This window comes from Mchenga conophoros, linkage group LG17 (assembly GCF_057382185.1).
Source record: "Mchenga conophoros isolate Kocher_MC1m ecotype Shallow Benthic linkage group LG17, M_conophoros_male_GT1.1, whole genome shotgun sequence".
NCBI classification, from domain to species: Eukaryota; Metazoa; Chordata; class Actinopteri; order Cichliformes; family Cichlidae; genus Mchenga; species Mchenga conophoros.
In genome coordinates this window covers 5545920-5566005 of record NC_140542.1, presented here as the reverse complement: position 1 = coordinate 5566005, position 20086 = coordinate 5545920, and the positions used below count along the sequence as shown (strand labels likewise).

The following is a 20086-nucleotide window of genomic DNA, read 5'->3' as shown; positions in this document are numbered from 1 at the left end:
GAAGATCCAGAGCTTTTTCTCAGGAGTTCGAGGAGAAAATTGCACTTCTCTGTGGCAAGACAGGAAATCTGATTGATAGTATATTCAGCTCTCTTAATACATCCATGGTAGGAAACAGTTTGAAAACATGCTAGATATGTCATCTTAGAAGATGATAACAGACTTCTGATGGTAGGAAAAGCACTGGTGATTTGAGACAAGCTTTGTTAACAGCTCCTCTTAAATGGAATATAGTCAATCCCACCTTTATAAGTATGATTACTTATGTCCAAAAGTGGGCATTAGATCCACACTTAATTCCAGACCAGTTGTTTTTCACAGGAACCTTTGGGGAACAGTTTGAAATTCTTATGTAAAGTTTTTTTGTGCTCTTAACTGTTGCTCTGTGTTGTAAATAATAGCAATTTAAATTCATAGTTCATTCTTGACTTTCAAACTTGTCTTCTACTCTCTTACAGAGCGAAGCAACAGCAGCCACGAGTCTCGGGTCGGACTTGTTGAGGGTGTGGACAGAGAGAAGAGGACAGTCATTCCTCTGGCTGTCGTATCCACTCTCACCATCCTTTGTCTGCTGGTACTAGTGGGAATACTCATCTACTGGAGGTACGTGCCAACTTAAACATACTGTGCCTGTCTGTATAGTTTGCACCCTTGCACTTTACTTCAGATTTTATGTCTGTGTGTATGTCACAGAAACTGTTTCCAGGCAGCTAATTTCTACCCAGATGACACATCGCCTAAAGTTGTATCTGCTCCATCTACACCCCTGCTGTTGGCCACAGGTGACATGCTCAAAGGATCCCCTAGTAGTCTTATTGTAACTGTTAGGCTGAGGTGACCAGGATGTAGTTAATATTCAGTCTTGTGTTCCAGATGGTCACGAGCCGCTGACAGTGAAGCAGTTTGTGAAGCATGTCATGGAGCTCCAGACCACCAACACTTTCTCCAAGGAATTTGAGGTCGGTGACATTTCCAGTCACAGTGTTTGAGTTCAGAAGAAGATATTTTTGTTTTTAAAAAAAACCTAGTGAGTTACAGTATGTTTGCGCTTTTAGGAGACTTACAAAAATTTTCTTGTTTTTGGATTTGTACAAAAACGTAACCAGCATATAAATAGATCACCTAGCTCTGGTCCATGTGTATAAGTATTTCATTTGTCATAGCCCCTTAATGCTCTTCCATATCTCTATTAACATCACGTTCTTTAGGCAGATCATTTAGCATGGCGTTGATGTGTAACGCCCATGTGCAACATCAACATGCAGGAAGGTTTTGGTACTAACCATGACCGTGCAGCTTTCTTCTCACACCAGACTCTAAATTTAAACCTGTTGACCTGAAAACTGGACTTTACAACTGAAAGACAGGTTGTCAATGCTAGGCCAGCTACTTGCAAACTACCTGTTGACTTTCAGGCTTTTAAAATCTCCATTTTAGCTTGTTTAGAATGTGAAGAAAGAGATATTAGTCTTATGTGGAGTATTGACATATCTGAATGTTGGTTAATGGTTTGAGAGAAACACATGGATTAATTTCAACAGGTACATTTGCATGGCATTAGTCACCCCTGTTTCCTAGCATGAACCTCCTAAGAAACACACACAGATAGGATTAGATAAAGTTTACTTCTCCCTTATTACTGCCAGGGGGACTTACATTTGCTTACTTTCTCTATATCATTACATTAAAACTAGCCTGATTTATAATTATACTTGTAAAATAACAAAACATGGTTTACATAGTAGCAGGTTTAAAGTCCACAGCTCAGATGGGAGCTGTGGACTTTAAACACACCTCTCTGTGTGTATCTGAACCCCTATATCCTGTACCTGCACTGACTCCCTGTCTGTCTGTCTGTCTGTCCATCATCTTGGTCCCCTATCCCACTCTCCTCTCATCTCCACCATCGCCGTGCTTTCTGCATCCTCACCACCCTCCATTAGATTGTCAAAGAGTCCTATGAGGTAAGACACCAACCATCCCTCTCCTGTTGCAGAGCTGTTGTTGTTTTCTTGGCCTGATTTTTACAAGTGTAACTGCAACTGTAAAAAATCTAAAATTTACATTTTAAAATTTAGCGTTCCATATTGATGTTTTAATTGGGAAGAAAATGTATTTTTCTTTTACTGCACTCGCCATGTTTTACACACAATAATATGGTCGCCTGTGCAAGTTAAACACACTTCTAATAAAAGCAATAGAAGTCAGTAAAAATGGCAGAAATACAGAGAAATATAAGAGTAACTTTGATTACCCATCCACCAGTTCTAGCAACCTGTGTCCTTTGACTGTATGGGTACAATGCACAGAGAAAGAAACAGGCAAATAAAATATATTCACCAAAAACTGAAGGATAGACTTGTTCGAAGGACTACTAGCACACTTAACCAGACAGTAATCCATGTTGTTTGTTAGATGGCTGCATTCAATCACTCCAAAGGCACAAACACAGAAAGGAATGCTACGTCCATGTCTCAAGCTAGCTAAGGTGTGGCCTAGCAGTTGGCTAATGGCTATAGCCACCTATGTTTAAACCTTGAAAAAGTTTAACAAGGTGAACTGCAAATTAATTCTGGTACAATTCATACAAGAGTTTCATACAATTCAATACAGGTGACCGGGCGTTTGTGGTTGTAGCGCCGAAAATGTGGAATGATTTACCTCTCCACATTAGAGAGGCCCCGACCGTCAATCTTTACAAATCCCATCTTCAACACGTTTTTACTCACTTTTAACACCGCATGAGAGTTACCTGTTTATCTACTTACTCATCGGTTACCAGGTATTTTTTATTTGTTATTGATGTTATGTGTTACTGTGTAATATTTTTTTATCATTGTAAATTACTTTGGCCAACATTTTGTTTTTTTTTATTAAATGTGCTATATAAATAAAAATAAAGTAAAAGTACAATTCATAAAGTCATAAAAGGTGTAGCAGCTATAGAGACCAAAATTATTTTGTCTGCCAAGATGTAAACATGCTTAATTTTAAGTGGCCACTCCAGGAAGCTCTTCGAGGTTGCTGCTTGTTGGGACTGGCTGTTAATAGTCGCCTTTCTCTCCCAGAGCTTGCAATATGAGGCTTAAATATGGGGTCATCATCACAGAATGAAAACATTTGTATTATGGCGACTTGTCCAATCCCATGGGGTGATTTTATTTCTTGTTCTCTTAAATCTATACACAGCTCCTCCTCTCATTTGATTACATTTTATTTGTATGGCAGCAAGTCACGACAAGAGGTGCTCAAGGTGCTTTGTATTATAAGACCCTACAGCAACCCCAACAATCAGAAGACCCTGTATGCGCAAGCACTTGGAAGCAGTGAGAAGGAAAAACTCCCTTTTAATAAGAAGAAATCTCCAGCAACACCAGGCTCAGGGAGGGGCGGCCATCTGCTATTGGGTGCGATGGGAGGGAGACGGGACAAAAGGCACACTGTAGAGAGACAGAAATTGATTTGATATGATTCAGTTGTGCTTATTTCTTGTTATTTCCTATAGTAGCTTCTCTATATACCTGACCTTCACATTGTAATGTGGCAAATGAAGAGAACGCAAACCTCCCTGCTTGTAAGAAAAACAGCCTCATTGTGTTCATCTGAGTAATTACTGTCATTCTTATTAGTATTGGATTGTGTGTTTCAGGAGGTGCAGGCATGCACAGTGGACATGGGCATTACTACAGACAGCTCTAACCACCCTGACAACAAAAACAAGAACCGATACATCAACATACTGGCCTGTATGTCATCCTTCACTGTTCACTGGATCGCTGTTCAACTTTTAACTGTGTAAGCCAGCAGGAATGTTGCTAATGACTCTTTTTACTTGTCTCAGACGACCACAGTAGAGTTAAGCTCTCTAACAGTTTGGACAGAGATGGGACATGCGGGGACTACATCAACGCTAACTTTGTTGATGTAAGTAAAGGTCCTTTTACGTGTACACACCTTACATCCAGGCTGCCGCAAACCAACTGATGTTTCCTTTTGCAGGGTTATGAGCGGACGAGGGCATACATTGCAGCTCAGGGGCCTCTAAAATCAGGCAGGGAGGACTTTTGGAGGATGATCTGGCAGCAGAATATTGGAGTTATTGTCATGATCACCAATCTGAAGGAGAAGGGACGGGTAGGAGCTCAAACACAAGCCTCACCGCAGACATAAGTGCAGTTTTATCTGATATCATTCACACTGACCCCAGGCAGCTGATTTCTTTTTAGTTTGTGTCTTCCATCTCTTGTCATGAGCAGACACCAGCTGATTCACTTCAGGTATTTCATTTAGTTTCACTGCAGTCTGACAGCTGAAAAACTGCAGAATGGACACTAGTGCAATCTGGCTTTGTTATACACTTGAGGACTTTCCTTTTGACATGTTTTCCTTGCGGTTTCAGATGTATTAGGCCTAAAATTAAACTACATCCACAGAATTTTTCTCCCTTTCTACAGACAAAATGTGATCAGTACTGGCCAGAGGAGAACCAGGAAGAGTATGGGTCTTATCAGGTGACACTGAAAAACACCAAGACACTTGCTTACTACACACTCCGGACGTTCACTGTCAGGGATACTGCAAATAAGGTAAGCCCTTCTCTCTATGCAGCGATAGTCCAAAGTGGCTTTGTGGTTAGGTTTCTCATACCCACTTCGATCCTCTAGGTATCTCAAAGGAGAGTTGAACACACAGTCCTCCATTACCATTACACCCAGTGGCCGGACATGGGCGTCCCAGAATACACTCTGCCCGTCCTCTCCTTCATCAGAGCGTCCTCCAGGGCCCGCACGCAGGAGATGGGACCTGTGTTGGTACATTGCAGGTAGAGTGTGTGTGGAATGATTTATTGCTCTTTAAGACTTACCACAATTTGATGGTGTGTGTACTGCTAACATGTGATGCATGTGTCTGTCACAGCGCCGGTGTGGGAAGGACAGGAACCTACATTGTGATAGACAGCATGCTGCAGCAGATCCAGGATCAAGGGACAGTGAACGTTCTTGGCTTCCTGAAACATGTCCGCACACAGAGGAATTTCCTTGTTCAGACAGAGGTAAGAGGGTGATACAGCTGTGGGAATTCACCTTTCCTTTTGTGGGGGCAATCCCAGAAATGTAATATCAATTTAAACATTTGCAAAGAAGGAAATAGTGGCTAGATTAAGGGTAATTTTAGCCGGTGTAATGAGGTCTGTACGGACTTACTCAACAACCACGTCACTGTGCAGATGGAGGCATTTGTCGATCTGTGTGTAAGCTCACTGCATGCTCCTTTTTCTTTTGGAGGATGAAGACGGAACGAGAAAAATATAGCCCCACACATTATTATTATTATTATATTAATACGCCGTATTCTCTTACAGCACATTTTTTGACAAACTGGGACTTGATTTCTGCTGCTGAGCTTTTTCAGTATAATTTTTGTACTTTTCGCGCCTCGAAGCCTCAAAGTCATTACTAGTTCCATTTTATTCAAGCACAGGCAAACTAGGCCACTTATATAAAGACAGTCTAGATGACTAAACAGCAGCAAGGGCCAGAGGAAACACATTCATATCAGATTTCTTTCTTGTAAAAATGTAACTCGTGGCATTTAAAAGTGTTTCACTAGTGTTCACAAAGACATACCTTACTAAAACCAGGAAGTCATTTTTTTGCTGTCTTCTAGGAGCAGTACATATTCATCCACGATGCCCTGGTTGAAGCTATTTTGAGCCGGGACACCTTGGTGACCTCTGACCTCCTTCACAATTACGTCTCTGACCTGCTGACCCCTGGTGCCACAGGCAGGACACGTATGGATAAACAATTCAAGGTACAGCATGCTTCCTTTTTCGCCCACCAACTTGTAATGAATCATTTGTGATGTTCCTGCCATGTGAATGTAACCAAATGTTTTTATTTTTGTGTTTCAGTTAATTAGTCAGCGTCAGGCGAAGCACGCAGACTACAGCACTGCCCTGAAAGATGGCAACGCTGAGAGGAACAGAGCCAGAGCTCTAATGCCTGGTAAGCAGATCTGGATTACTCACTGGGCAAAACCGGCAACTCCCAGCAATATGTTGCAGATAATTTCTGGAAATTTCAGTCCATACATAGCACACAATAAACCAGAAAGAAAGGCAGAGTTCAGAGTTCAAATATGACATGATATTTCGATGCAAATTATAACGTGATGTTTAGAATCCCCATAGTTAATCACTGTATGCCTGTATTGTCAGTGCAAACAGTGGCATTAAGAAAGAGTTTTGAATAGCTCTATACAAAGTTATGACTTTGACCTTTAGATCAATGCGTTGACCTAGAAGAAGAGGTCAGAGGTTAAATGTGATATTTCGGTTCAAGATTATGACGACAAGTTACCTGATGCCTCATCATTTCTTCCACAGCTTGCTCAATAATCCCTTATGGTTACTTTAATTAACTATAATGATGAACTTAAATGCAGGATTATTGTTTTTTGTCTTATTTTGGGGGCATTTTCTCTCTAACCTGGTTCTTCATGTCTCTGTGAAGTGGAGAGATCAAGAGTCACTCTGACTGCTTCAGAATCAAACTCCACAGGCTACATCAATGCATCCTACGTGATGGTAAGACCACTGGAAATTGCAAATGTTTTCCAGTCTCGAAAACCTCGAAATCAGCTGGTGGATAAATATTGCTGCTCGTATTTTCACAGGGACAGCACTACACTAAGGAGTTCATAGTGAGCCAGACTCCTCTGAGCAGCACGGTGGCAGATTTCTGGAGAATGATCTGGGAACACAATGCACAGATTGTAGTCTGTCTGCCAGACTCAAACAGCCAGGTATAAAACACACACATACTCCATGTAGAACTTATAGATACCTATACATATAGATATATCTATATAAAACTACACACACATAAACATGTTTCCTGTTTATCTCAGAGAGACGAAGAGTGTCGTGCGTACTGGCCCAGTAAAGACCAGCCCCTGAGCATTGATGGCTTCACTGTGTCATACTCCAGGGAGGAGCACATGTGTCTGTCTAATGATGAGAGACTTTTAGTGCAGGACTTCACAGTCCAGTCTCCACAGGTAACACGCGATAAAAGAGAATATTTTACATCAATCAAAATGTTTTAATACAGTCTGAGACTTTAAAACTGTTTTTGCATCTAGAACAATTATGTGCTGGAAGTGCGTCAGTACAGCACCACCTGCTGGCCCAACCCAGACAGTCCGATCCGAAACAGCTTTGATCTCATTAACAGAGTCAGAGAACAGAGCACGCACACACAGGGACCGGTGATCGTACATGATCCGTGAGTATGAGTCAGACTCCTTTTAAGGACATAAAACTGTTTAAATCCGTCTAATGTTCTTAATGGTTTTTTTGTGGATGTGTAGTTTGGGAGGTGCTACGTCAGGACTGTTTTGTGCCCTCACGACCCTGTCCAATCAGCTAGAGGAGGAGGGATCAGTAGATGTCTACCAAGTGGCACGGATGACCAACCTCATGAGGCCTGGGGTATTTAATGATATAGTAAGTACTGGAATGTTTCCTTTTAATTCTCATCTACCAGCATAATTTAGAAAAAATAAATAAAATCAAATACATTGCACCAAATCACAACAACAGTCCTGTCAAGGTGCTTTATATTGTGAGGTAAAGACTCTACCGTAATACAGAGAAAACTCCAACAATCAGAGAACCTCTTATGAGTAAGCACTTTGGCAAAAGCAGGAAGGAAAAACACACTTTTAACAGGAAGAAACTTGCGGTCACCGGACCAGGCCGTAACTATATGCATTATCAAAAAGGAACGTTTTAAGCCTAATAAAAAATACCCAAGTAAGCCCACAGTCTGAGAGCTAAGTGCTCTATTAGGGTGATGTGATGCTATGGGGTCTTTAAAATAAGAGAGGACCTAATTATTCAAGAGTTTGTATATGATGGGAAGGAATTCAAATTTGATTCTGGAGTTAACAGGAAGTGTGCTCTCTCTTTCTCGTCCCTGTCAGTACTCTTACTGCAGCATTTTGGATCAACTGAAGGTTTCAGGGGGGGGGGGGGGGGGTTGTTTTGTTTATTTAGGACAATCTGATAATAATGAATCACAACTGTCCAGCCTAGAAGTAATAAATGGATGAGACAGGTAACAAGTGCAAGCTTTTACCAGTGTTCTGCCTCTTTACTCCCTACAGGAGCAGTACCAGTATCTGTACAGAGCGGTGTTGAGCCTGGTGAGCAGTCAGGAGGACCAGAGAGCTCTGCAGAATCCAGAGACCAACGGATCTGTACCGCTGGGCCAGACCAACATCGCAGAAAGCCTGGAGTCGCTCATGTAGACATCCACACAAAAATGCGCATGAAAGAGAAAATAAATCACACGAGCGCACATTTGAGATTACGAGGAGAAAAGAGTAGGTCTGCTGATCATGCTAATACTTTCATTTACCACAAATTCAAAAATCATTATTTATAAGATCATTTTTCAAAACAGAACAATCTAATGAAATGACATTTAATCTAAAAGACCTCTGGTCTAAAGTCTTTTCCCTTTCAATCACTTATTATGAAGAAAATTCTTACTCTGCCCGACAAGCGATGATGAAACACCTGAAAGTGTCCCTTTTGTTATGTTAGCATGCACAGCAGACAAGGCTACCAGATGAGAGAAAAAGGTACCCTTCTGCTTCTAAGGGACCCTTTATAAGTGAACAACAAACAAAACCCTGCATCATTTATAACAATACATTATTATTTTATTTTTAATCATCATTTAAAGCATTAGTTGGAATTAGGGGTGGCACGGTGGTTAGCACTGTTGCATCACAGTAAGAAGGTCCTGAGTTCAAATCCATCAGGCCGGGGTCTTTCTGTGTGGAGTTTGCATGGCCTCTCCGGGTACTTTGGCTTCCTCCCACAGTCCAAAGACATGCAGTTAGTGGGGTAAGGCTAATTGGAAACTCTAAATTGCCCATAGGTGTGAATGGTTGTCTGTGTTAGCCCTGCGACACACTGGTGACCTGTCAGGGTATGCCCTGCCTCTCGCCCTAAGACAGCTGGGACAGGCTCCAACTCCCCTGCGACCCTGAAAGGATAAGTGGAAGAGAATGGATGGATAGTTGGAATTAGGGGATAGTGGTAAGAAAGTCTCCATGTCTGTACCTGACACTGGTCAGCATGAAGTTTTTTTGTTTATTTCTAATGACAGATCCCTTATAATTAAATTCAATCTGTCTATTAATGTTTCTTTTATCTATTGTTTCTTTCATTTTATTAGTATATTCTTTTATTACCGTCATAGGTTACACCTTCCTTCTAAGAGAAAATAAATCAATATTAGAGAAATGCACAGGCAAAATGGAATTGTAGAAATGCCGATAAATATAGATAAAGTGCAAATTCTTACTTTATTGTTAAAAAGGGAAACAATGCAAGACAACCCTTCGTTTCCCTGCAAAATATCAAATGCACTGCACATTAACCAGCACATTGTGGGGCTTAAACTACCACGTATCCTTAATTAGAATCATGTTCTTACTAGCCAAACCTCTCCGAGGCCTCACTGGTGAGAACTGAAGCAACTGCTCGTTTTTTTTTTTTTAACGTTTACGTCACCTTGCAACTGGCTCCATGGTCCGTGGTACCCAGTGCCTTTTGTACGTCACGTTATTGTACTTTTAAAAACCTGTTTGTGTGACTAATATGCCAAAATCCTGGTGAGGTATTTTTATCTATTTTCTTAAAGGTGATTCCCTGTGTTGGTGATCTCGTTAAAAAAATGCCATCAGTTTCAGCTGTTTTGTTTAAAAAAGGAAAAAAGAAACAAAAAAGATCAAATCTGGGATTTAAAGTGATGTGCGGCTCAAAATCCATTTGAAAATAAATCTTAAGAGATGACATTTCTTATTTTCTTATAGATGTAGGCAGAGATAAGATTTTTTTTTTCTTTTTTTGCCATCACGTTGTAAAAATTTACTGCTGTGAAACGAGACAAGGGAGGAATTAATAGAAACTGCCCATATTCTTGATATTTTGGGAGGCTTAACGTTCTGTTAATACTCAGCGGCACAGGCTGGCAATGAAATTCTTGGTAGCGCTTGCTGTGACTGTTTCCATTTTTCTAAAAGGGTCCAAGTATTTTCTATTGCATCAGACACATTTAGCCAACCTGTGAATCTCTTTCTGGTGTAAATCACAGAGACCGCAGCTGAACACGCTCAGAGCAGTCCTAACTGGAATAAAAAGTCTTTATGTGTAAAGATCCCAGAATACTTTAAAGGCCAAATTACTGTATGTTTATACTGTACCTCTACATATTTTCTATTTTACTACAAAAAGTGATTTTCTAGTCCTTTCCACACACACACGCACACACATACATATATATAACTGTGTGGATTCTATTTGATAATTTTAGCCTGGAAAAATTGATCATGTTTATAGTTTTAATGAAATGGCATCTCTTTTTATCTCTATAATTACAGTAGCAGCTTAATGTCTACACCTTTATCTCCAGCTATGAACTGGTGCTGTATGTATAATGCAACAAGATTAAAGATTTGTTCAAACCTTTATTGTAGACATCTTCTCGTCTTTTCAAATTATCATTATTGGACTCAAAGAGAAGTAAAGACATGGAGCATTACATGTTTATCACACTTTTATTTTGACTATAATACACTGTATTGCATTGTCTCCCCTGATGGACCTGTACATGACATGATGGCAAAGACAAAAAGTCAAATAATCCAAAGCACAACCACGAAAAGTTACCAAAGATAAGTCAAAACCAAAAATATAGATTTCTATATGATCATATTAATGTTTATCTTTACACATTATACTGTAGCAGTCACAAAAAAATAGTAGATAAAGTGTATATAGTGCATTAAGAATAAACCTCGTTGTGCAGTGGGAGTTAAGAGTGCCCACCCTTCCTGCACTCTGCCTGGATAGCAAATCTACACAAACCCACTCTCTCATAATAATTGTGTGACATCTCTAAATCCTCACACAGCTGAGTTCCCATACACCTGTTGAATTCCAAACATTTCTAGCAGTGGGTGTGTTTACATGCACACGGGGAATATCTCCTGTTTTTTTATTAAGGTATGACGATTCAGCCCCGGGTCGCGCTTTTCAGGCAGAAGGTTTTCCGAACTGAGACGCGTTTCACTTTCAGTTATTTAGTAAGAGGAACAGTACTGTTAGTTTTTTTTTAATGCTTATGACTGTATACCAGAATTCTTCTTAGTGCCTTTGGCAAGCATTCCCTACTATCAGTGAGGCCTCAGGGCTGCTTTATTTCCTTTCCCATTTTCATCTTTGAGATTCTAAATTTTACAGTGTAAACAATTTTACATTTACAATGTAAATGTAAAATGTCCTTCCTTCTTTACTCTTTACAATGTGCATGTAAACACATTCACAAAGTTGTTTATTTTTGCCAAAAACAAAACATCCTGAATAAAATACACCACAAAACCTCATCATCGTACATTTCCCTGTTTCTGATCACATCGACTGCTCATGATGATTTCTTGGCATTTAGCTTCACCGAATGTTCACAGTAGCGGTTAATCAATGGGCACGTCATAATGTATGTATGTGTATATATATATATATATATATATATATATATATATATATATATATATATATATATATATATATATATATATATATATATATATATGTATATTTGTATTACTAATTTATTTTTATTATTTTATTTATTTATTTTACACGAAGTCAAGCCACCAGTAGTCACAGGTAAAGTTAAACTTTAAGCAGTGGGATTATTTACTGTCCAAGTAATTGTCATTTAATTCAAAGTACAATTAGAGTGTGGTTCTACTTCCTTAAATACATTTCTTATTTCAAAATAAAAGCTTTGGGCAAGTGAGGGATTCAAGGAGTTCAGGGAAGCTTTAACCCTGTAGAGTTTTAAGCCTCGTCTTCATGTAAAGCAACTTGTTTCTGGTTGTTGGTGGACCAGCGCACAGATGACCCTCTTTAGATGACCTAGAGTTACTGCACCACCACATTTCAATGGTTTTCTTTACCTCCATTGTTGGCCACTAGAATTGTTAACCTCAAAGATGAAAGAGCTTTAACTTGGGTTGACATTTAATGGTTATTTTTCCCTTCATCACTTCAACTTGATGAATTCAAATGATATTATGCAGTCTCTTGGTTTGTCACGCGATCACAAGGGTGACGTGATGCACAGTCCTCCAAATGACACGGCAGGTTTAGGTCACTAACGCCAAATGTAAACACATTTGTTTACATAACAACTCCACGAGGAACCCTTACTGAGAAAAACTGAAGCACTACTGGAGACTCACTAAAATACAGCAAATTATTATTATTGCTGCTAAAAAAGGCCACATTTAATTTGTGGGGAGGTGAATAAAACCCAGGCCCCTGTTTAAGAGTTTGTGGTGTTTCATTATTAAATGCTACGTGATAAATGAAAGCAAAGTTAACATATGTAGTCTTGTGCAATAACACTGAGTCCAAATACAAGTAATACAGACAATAAAATAAATTGTATATTTCTTATTGTACAATATAGAATTTTGGAAAAATAGCTACATTCTCTACTTTGGCTAAAAGCACCACAACTTCCACCTGTTTCAAGCATAGTGTGAGAAACTGAAGATCATCAGAATCTCTTCTTTTTTTGTGGATATTATCACATTGATGTAAGAATCACGTGTAGAGACGAACTTTGCTCATTGGAGCTAAAATCCGTTCATCTCTTTGGAAAAATATCCGGTCCCCAGCAGGAGACACTACGGGTGTCCCGCAGCATTTCAATAAAAAGGCGATGTTTGACACCTCTGCTAATTCCTATTAAGAAATAATGATTTATAGCACTTCAAGATTTTATAAGTAGCACCTTTGAAAGGCAAGAAAAAGGAAAGTGATGTTTGTTGAGAGCAGCCCAAGGTGTTCACCAGGGGCAGCTGTTTGTTTGTTTTTGTTTTTTTGCATTACTATAACAGGATTCAGGGATTTAGGAGATCAAGACAAAACAAATATAGAACTAAAGCGTAATATTCGGTTATGCATAGCTCTTTTTTTTAATGTGCGTATGTGAGTGCGTGTGTGTGTGTGTGTACACAACAGGCTCTGTCAGTTGTCCTCTTTTCTTTTCTGTAGCCTTAATTTCCTTGACAGCCCTGCAAGACAAAGAGGCAGGATGAAGCAGAAATACAAAACAGTGGGTGAAGCTGTGCAGGCGCATGTGTGTACTCACAGAGTTGGTTCGTTTCCGTTTCCAGCAGTCTGGGTTGAGTCTTTTCTGCTCGTCTGCGAGTGCTTTGGCCTGCAGGGTGAACACGCGACGCTCCTCACTTCGCATTTTCTTCCACCGCTCACCGAGGAGGACGCTGATGGCTCTGATGGCAGACGCACACATTTACTAACACACACACCTGATTACTCCTACACAACACCCACGCTAACAACCATGGCATGCACCCACCTGTTGTCTTTGCCCGGGTACATTTGCGTGTATTCCACTCTGAACTTCTTGGCAAACAGCATGAATGCATTCATTGGCCGCTTGCACTTAGTGGGTGTGGTGCTGCTGCCTCCTTGTGTACTGAGCAGCTGGTTTTTGGGGGGCTTTTGCTTAGTGGCGTGGGAATGACTGGGACTGTGCACATCTGTGGGTTCAAAACAGGGTTCACATGAATTTTTTTTTCAGGGATTTTTGCATCTTGCAAACTGAACGGTATCAGTGAGTAAGTAATAATTCAGGAGATTTGAAGTGCAGGACCTTGAAGCACGTCTCTGTCTGGAGAAACAGCTCCCCCACTGGACTGGGAAGCACGCCGCCTTCTCGCCATACTGCTCAATACGTAAACCGCCGAGGAGTCCAGAGGAGTGAAATCATAACTAAGTATGAGACAAACAGAGGTTGATTTGAAACTAAGTGGTGTTTATTTTAGGCTTAGCTGGTTCAAACAAGACTATTTTCCCTCTTTTTTTCACCCCAAACCACAGCCTCTATATGGGCATTTGATTACTGTTTTAAGACCTTTCCCTTAGTACTGAGTCATTTTCGCATAACACTGTATTTAAGCATGACACTGCAAACATCTGCTTTACCTTTTAAATGTGTCAAAGACTGGAGAATCCTCTGTGTGCTTGGCGTCTCTGTGTCCTGGAGGCAGGCAAACATCTCCCACTTCCATTTCATAACATGGTATCCCATAATGCACCACAGTCAAGCTGGGGTAAAAGGATGACCAGCCTGACGACAGAAAGGAGGATGAAATGTCTGCAGAGTCATTGATGCTGTTTAGTCTCTTTAAACCTTGACCACACTTGTACCTTTGTTTTTGACATAGAAGGGGTGATCCAGTTGGCAGCGGGCAGTCAGGGGGATATATCCAAATGTGCCGGGGTCAAAGGTCAGTTGTAGAACAGCCTGACCAGACAACACAATCTCTGCATGCTCCACCAGCTGCAGACCCTCAGAGCCATAACTCTGCAGAAGAACAAGTGGTATTTTTACCTCACTGTGTGATGTCTTTTGGTGGATCCCTGCTTGTTTTTTTTATGCATTTTCTCCCAGCAGTCTGCTGCTTGCTTAACGTACCTTCAGAAATCTAGACTGCTCCTCATCAGCAGAGTCTTCCTCAGCAGACTCCAAGTCCTCAGCTTCTCGCCACTCTATATTTGAGCTGCTGTGGAAATGCAGACGAGTTCCTGGTGACAGAGAGGAGCAGTGAGCTACTGTGAAATGAAAGAACACAATCAGTCCATCTTGACTGAGTGTGTAAGTGTTGTACGTACCCTTGAAAAAACAGTGCCAGGCAGTGGGTGGGCAGGAAAAACTCCAGCCCATGTCTTCATCATCAGACAGAGAAGATCTGGTGGACACTGCAGAGCCACATTCACTGCTTGTCTGTGGAAAGATACAGAAGCATCATCAGGATCAATGCATGCTGTAAGAAGCCAGAAAAGCTCTGGAGGTTTCACCAAAAAAACCACTACTGTATTAAACGTATACAATTATAAAAGCAGTGGTGTAAGTGAGTTTTCATAATTGACTGTGGGTGGTATTGAAGCACAGGAAATAAGAAGGCTCTACCCTGCAGCGCTGACGCTCCCTGCCGTGACCTCTGAGGGACGACAGGGGGCTGCTGGGGAGAGGAGGAGGAGGCCGAGCGTAGGAATGTAGATCACTGCTGCTGCTCGGGATGCAGACTGAAGAAGAACTGCAAAAAGAGAGGTGTGACTGTAAATGCTCAGAATGTCCACTTACGTGTTGCTAAAAGAGGGCTCAAGGACACAAAGAATTGTGTAATAAAGATGATGTTCTGAAGCTCGCTGTTGTCACTCAGATGTGGTGCTAAAGTTTTTCTACTTGTCAACACGAGCTGTAATTTTTGGTATGTTTAATGTCAGCAACTCGTGTGCACAAGTAGAAATATTAGGCATAGACTATATAACATCCCCTCTTTGAAGCTGAAGTGTCTTAGAAAGACTGCCTCGTTTTGGGAAAAGTCATGTGACCAAACAAGAAACTATAGAAAAAAACTAAGATAAGTGTTTGATGAGGTTATAACAATGAAAAAAGTAAGTCCAATTATATTTTAAATGTTTCACTAATACATGTGCAGTACCAGATTTCCCCAGGAGATGGCGCTAGTTTTGTTTCCATGTTCTCTGGTTAAAAACAATAAACCATTCTCTGTTGCTTCACTTGCTGCTTCAGTACTTTTCACGTGTGGAAAAGAGATTTTTGAAATGTGATTTGTTTAAATTTGGAGGAGAAAACAACCAAAAGAGAATAAAGCCTGTTTCTGACACACTTTTTCGTTGTAATGAAGTATATACATCTATGTTTAAGGTACAGTCTGTAAACTGTTGAAGTTATTTCATAGAAAAAAAATGTTGTATTCATAAATATACACTGATTAATGTGTAATCATATCTTAAAAAAACCGATGTCTTCTCATAAACTTAATACATTACAAATACAAAGGAGAACACAGCACTTGTTGCCCTGCCATACAGTGGTGGAGAAAGACATCGTGCTTCTGCCTTACTGTTTTATGTATGCTAGAGAACGGCCACATATGTTGCATGCCTTATAAGTTACTTTTAATTTAAAGATCACAAGTTTCTCTTTCAAACTATATATATGATATTTTAACAATTGTACATTATTCTCTTTCCTCCCTTATTTCCACCTCATCAGAAGAAGCGGCTTGAGGTGGTCATGTCAAGGCTCTAACATTTTAATAAACATTTTTGTGTGTGTTAGATATGTGACCTTCTTGTTTCCATACAACTAACAATGAGCCGGCAAGACAACAACCACAGCTGGTTATGTGGTAACATTATTCCATGTAATGTTAGGCTCAAGTGACCTGACATCTTTCCCTCTGATAAACTTTTTTAAAATTACATTCCCACATTATTTGAGGCTCTGTACAGCTATTATCGGACAGAATTGAGCTTCTCAGACTCACTGACTCGCATCAGACTCTTTCCTCAAGGTTTTACAGCCTCCTGCAGAGTACACAGATGTGGACACTAGCTGAGGTAAACAGCAGACTGACCTACACTCACTACTGATGAACGGCAGCCAGAGTTGATTGCCACACAGGGGCCACTGTAGTTAGGATAACAAAACTCATCTGACTGCAATGTGCAATATACTGACATCTAGTGGTCATATTTTACATACTTTACCTTTAAAGGGGATAATATATTGTTACAGTGGTGGGTTGTCATATTAATATAGCTCCGGCGTTTCAAATAGTTATGTCAGCAAATGTGCAAGTAATGTCTGTGAGTGAAAAGCTCACACTTGAGACAACTCTACACTTGGTTTCAGACATTTTTTCTACTATTGGCCCTGTATGATGTGAGGGAGACCAGAAATGTCTAATATTGTCATCTACAGAGGGACTTATATTTATGTGTTAAATATACACTATAGGTGCATCATAACCATGAACCCTTCTGAAACACTATCCCATAACTTACACCATAACCTGGAAAGAACATAGACTCTACGTAGATTCAGCACAGATGTATCACAGGTAACCCTCTAATGTGTTTGAAAGTTGAGAAAAATTGATCTCGGGTCACTAAATGTCACGGTGCTGTGAGTCACTTCACTTTGTTTACAAGACAAATTAAGACTATACACACTTCCAGTTATTTGTACCTTCAGTAAAGTATTCAAGCTTTGTTTAAGAGGCATGCACCTACCTGCTGTCAGGAGGCTCCTGTAGCAGTGGACTCTGAGGTCCAGTGGCAATGTGTGCTAGCTGTGTCAGCCAGCGTGTGTCCGGAGGCTCTGGTCTGTGTGTCTGTGTGTTTCGTTCCTGGTGTGACACACCCAACTCCACCTGGTACACAGGTGGTGATGTCGATTCCGTCTCCTCTCGAACCTCCTGTAGATCTGGGAGGTCATCTAGGAGAAGTAAACAGACATTAGAAACAGTTAAATTCCTTTTGATAAGAGCTGAAGCCTGCAAGCTGCTTCCTCGTGTCTTATATACCATATTCCATGTAACTGTCACTGGTGGGGAAGTGTTCGTCACAGCGCAGCGAATCATGCGATTGGTCTCCATCTGCATCCATCATCATTTCTGAAGGTTACAGCAGAGTCACCACATGCTTTAACGGTTTGACGGGGCTTTAAATAATTTAGTTTAGTCCAACTTCATTATACATATACAGCACCAAATCACAATAACAATCCCCTCAAGCTATTTTATATCACAAGGTAAAGATCCTGTAAGAATATAAAAAACCAAGCACTTGGTGACAGTGGGAAAGACAAACTGCCTTTTAACAGGAAGAAACCTCCAGCAGAACCAGGGTAAGAGACATTTAGATCTTGACCTTCTTTTTTTTTGGTGAGGCTTTCTGACGGCTTCATCATAGCACAGAAGCATGTTTAACAAACTGCTGTAATCAGTGGTTACCTGTGTCCTCAGCCTGAGGCTCGGGCTCCGGCACTTGGTGACATTTAGAGTGACCTGACAGCACAGTTGGAGTCACCACCTCCCACACCATGATGTCAGGCACTAAAACATACAGAGTGATTTACATGAGTCTCAGATACATGACCCAGAATTAAGGCTAATCTATACACTTGAATCAGCATTAGCCATGTTCCCAATCCCCATGGGTCAGCCGCAGGCACGCACACACACACACAGAAACATAATCCCTAACTGAGCTGTAATGTATAGGCTATAAATGGTTGCGGTGGCATAGGGGACAGTAGCCTGGCTGCTATTCCCCTCTCATAAACAGGTTTACTATAGACACATTAGACCCGTTCCACTTCACTACCAGAGGGACTAAAGACGAGAACTACCGCAGACCCCGAAGAGAACTTTTATCTATTTTATAATTTCATAATCATGTGACGTCTTGTTTATAAACTTCGTTCCTGGACGCATGCGCACAAAAAGCCCATTCATTCAATACGGAGAAAGGGAGCGATAATAAGAGTTGAAGAAAGTCGTCAAAACGAATAAAAAGCAAAGAAATGAAATCACCCAAAGCTAACGCAACAGCGTTACGTCACGGACTGCCCGTTTTGAAACGCGTCACTCGAGCATTTTGTATCGAAACTAGCTGTCGATAAAATTGTGTTTGTACTTCGACAAGAAAGTGGCCAAAAACATCTCGGGTTTTATTAAAACGCACCGAATACATTCTCAAAACATGTTCGGGGTGAAAATGCCATTAAATGGATGAAAATGGACGAGCTACACGGTTGCGCAAAAGACATTACAACAAAACAACAAACGTCAACAATGAAGCTTTACGGGGCGAGCGGCGCAAATGTATTTTACGACAAAAAACGCACGGTGTCAGCTTCACGCTGTTGCTCCGACGCCTAGTTCAATGAGAAACAAATCAAGTTGTGGAGTCGCTTTTTCATTTCAACGCTTTTAAACCTATAAACTATTTCAATGAACTTTCCTTAACTCACCAAAACAGTCTCCCTGTACGGAAAAGTGGGTAGGTATAAACACAGTTTCACAAGCTGTGCTATTGGTCACAATCGACGTCAATCCGCAACTTCTCTTGCGCTCATTGGTCAATTCCATTCCAGCTGGTTTTGTACATTGTGATCCCCGCAAAAAAAAACGTTTGTTAAAAATGTATCGTGTGTGTCTACTTTTCATTTTTATTTATTTTCTTTTCTTTTATTACATGTGAAGCTAAATAGAAAGTCATTTCCATTAGCGCAATTTTACAATAGCACTCTAAAATGAAACAGGAGTCGTATGCTTGACTCAAGCGTCTTTTTGTAAAATAACTACGAACATCGGCGGTCAAACAGCCTTCAGCTCAGTTCTCAGATCCAGCGCAACAAAAACACTGGGGGGCGCCATGTTGCCTGGTTAGGGTTTCTGTCCCGCACACCCGTTTTTTTATTTGTTTGTTTTTTCACCAAAGTTTGCAACTTCTGTGTGAAGCGATTAAATAGGTCTTTACTGTAATTATAGATGTCTATGTAAAGCCGAACATATGGATTTCAGAATTTGCTGTGTGATATTCTCCGTTTTGGCGACTGTTTTTACAAATCAAATATGGGCAACCAATGTTATCATTATGTGAAATGAGTGAATACACATCAGCGTACTAGTTTGAGCAAGACCCAGAAACATTAAACTCATCAAACCAGTTGAGCTTTAGGAGCATAACTTTGAGAGCACTACATGCAGAACTCAGCAAAAACAGTGAGGCGACCACGTCGTTAGTAAAACACGTGGAAAGTACATGTTTAAACAAATGTATTTATTTTTTAAAAAAGTATTGCGTGACTGCAGCTGGCACTAGGTATTTGATATGCAATTTTGTCAGTCACTACCCTCTAGTGGTTATGGTTACGGAGACTTATAGCAAGCCCGATAGATTAAGTTAGATCTAGTTACATATGCACATTTCCAGCAACTATTTCACAATAAATTAATAAAACACCAACATAAATGGAGCAACAACGACAGTGGGTAGCTCAACATATTTTATTCGTAAAATTCGGATCTTGTTATTTTTGCCCTTATTCCTTCACAAATGTATTACTTAAACCTCTCACGAGCGCAT

At 40.4% G+C, this 20086-nt stretch overlaps 2 protein-coding genes across 6 annotated transcripts in view; one reads left to right on the top strand and one right to left on the bottom strand.

Moving 5' to 3' along the window:
• Positions 1-10549, top strand: part of ptprz1b (protein tyrosine phosphatase receptor type Z1b) — a 68017-nt gene extending 57468 nt beyond the window's left edge. For 2 of the 4 annotated variants that reach the window (XM_085253059.1, XM_085253061.1), the window contains 18 exons: positions 459-603; positions 694-782; positions 874-959; positions 1944-1964; positions 3650-3746; positions 3842-3924; positions 4000-4134; positions 4455-4586; positions 4665-4822; positions 4918-5053; positions 5668-5814; positions 5915-6008; positions 6516-6589; positions 6679-6807; positions 6913-7062; positions 7147-7289; positions 7375-7510; positions 8173-10549. In XM_085253059.1, the coding sequence (XP_085109185.1) occupies positions 459-603; positions 694-782; positions 874-959; positions 1944-1964; positions 3650-3746; positions 3842-3924; positions 4000-4134; positions 4455-4586; positions 4665-4822; positions 4918-5053; positions 5668-5814; positions 5915-6008; positions 6516-6589; positions 6679-6807; positions 6913-7062; positions 7147-7289; positions 7375-7510; positions 8173-8316 (2099 nt within the window). In that variant the 3' untranslated portion in view covers positions 8317-10549. The remainder of the gene's footprint in view (positions 1-458; positions 604-693; positions 783-873; positions 960-1943; positions 1965-3649; positions 3747-3841; positions 3925-3999; positions 4135-4454; positions 4587-4664; positions 4823-4917; positions 5054-5667; positions 5815-5914; positions 6009-6515; positions 6590-6678; positions 6808-6912; positions 7063-7146; positions 7290-7374; positions 7511-8172) is intronic. The other 2 variants (XM_085253060.1, XM_085253062.1) reach the window with 1 other exon arrangement.
• Positions 10550-11668: 1119 nt separating this feature from the next.
• On the bottom strand, positions 11669-19101 carry LOC146554947 (HMG box-containing protein 1-like). 2 transcript variants are annotated; one of them, XM_085253063.1, is made up of 13 exons: positions 18969-19101; positions 17947-18048; positions 17518-17607; positions 17225-17429; positions 15090-15216; positions 14792-14903; positions 14595-14704; positions 14327-14483; positions 14102-14246; positions 13770-13888; positions 13473-13656; positions 13245-13386; positions 11669-13167 (listed from the first exon to the last, which is right to left on the bottom strand). In XM_085253063.1, the coding sequence occupies exons 1-13, from the start codon at positions 19084-19086 to the stop codon at positions 13150-13152; spliced, it is 1629 nt and encodes a 542-aa protein (XP_085109189.1). In that variant the 5' UTR covers positions 19087-19101; the 3' UTR covers positions 11669-13149. The 2 variants fall into 2 exon arrangements, with proteins under 2 accessions (XP_085109189.1, XP_085109190.1); XM_085253064.1 differs by lacking the exon at positions 18969-19101 and adding an exon at positions 18843-18947.
• Positions 19102-20086: the final 985 nt, after the last annotated feature.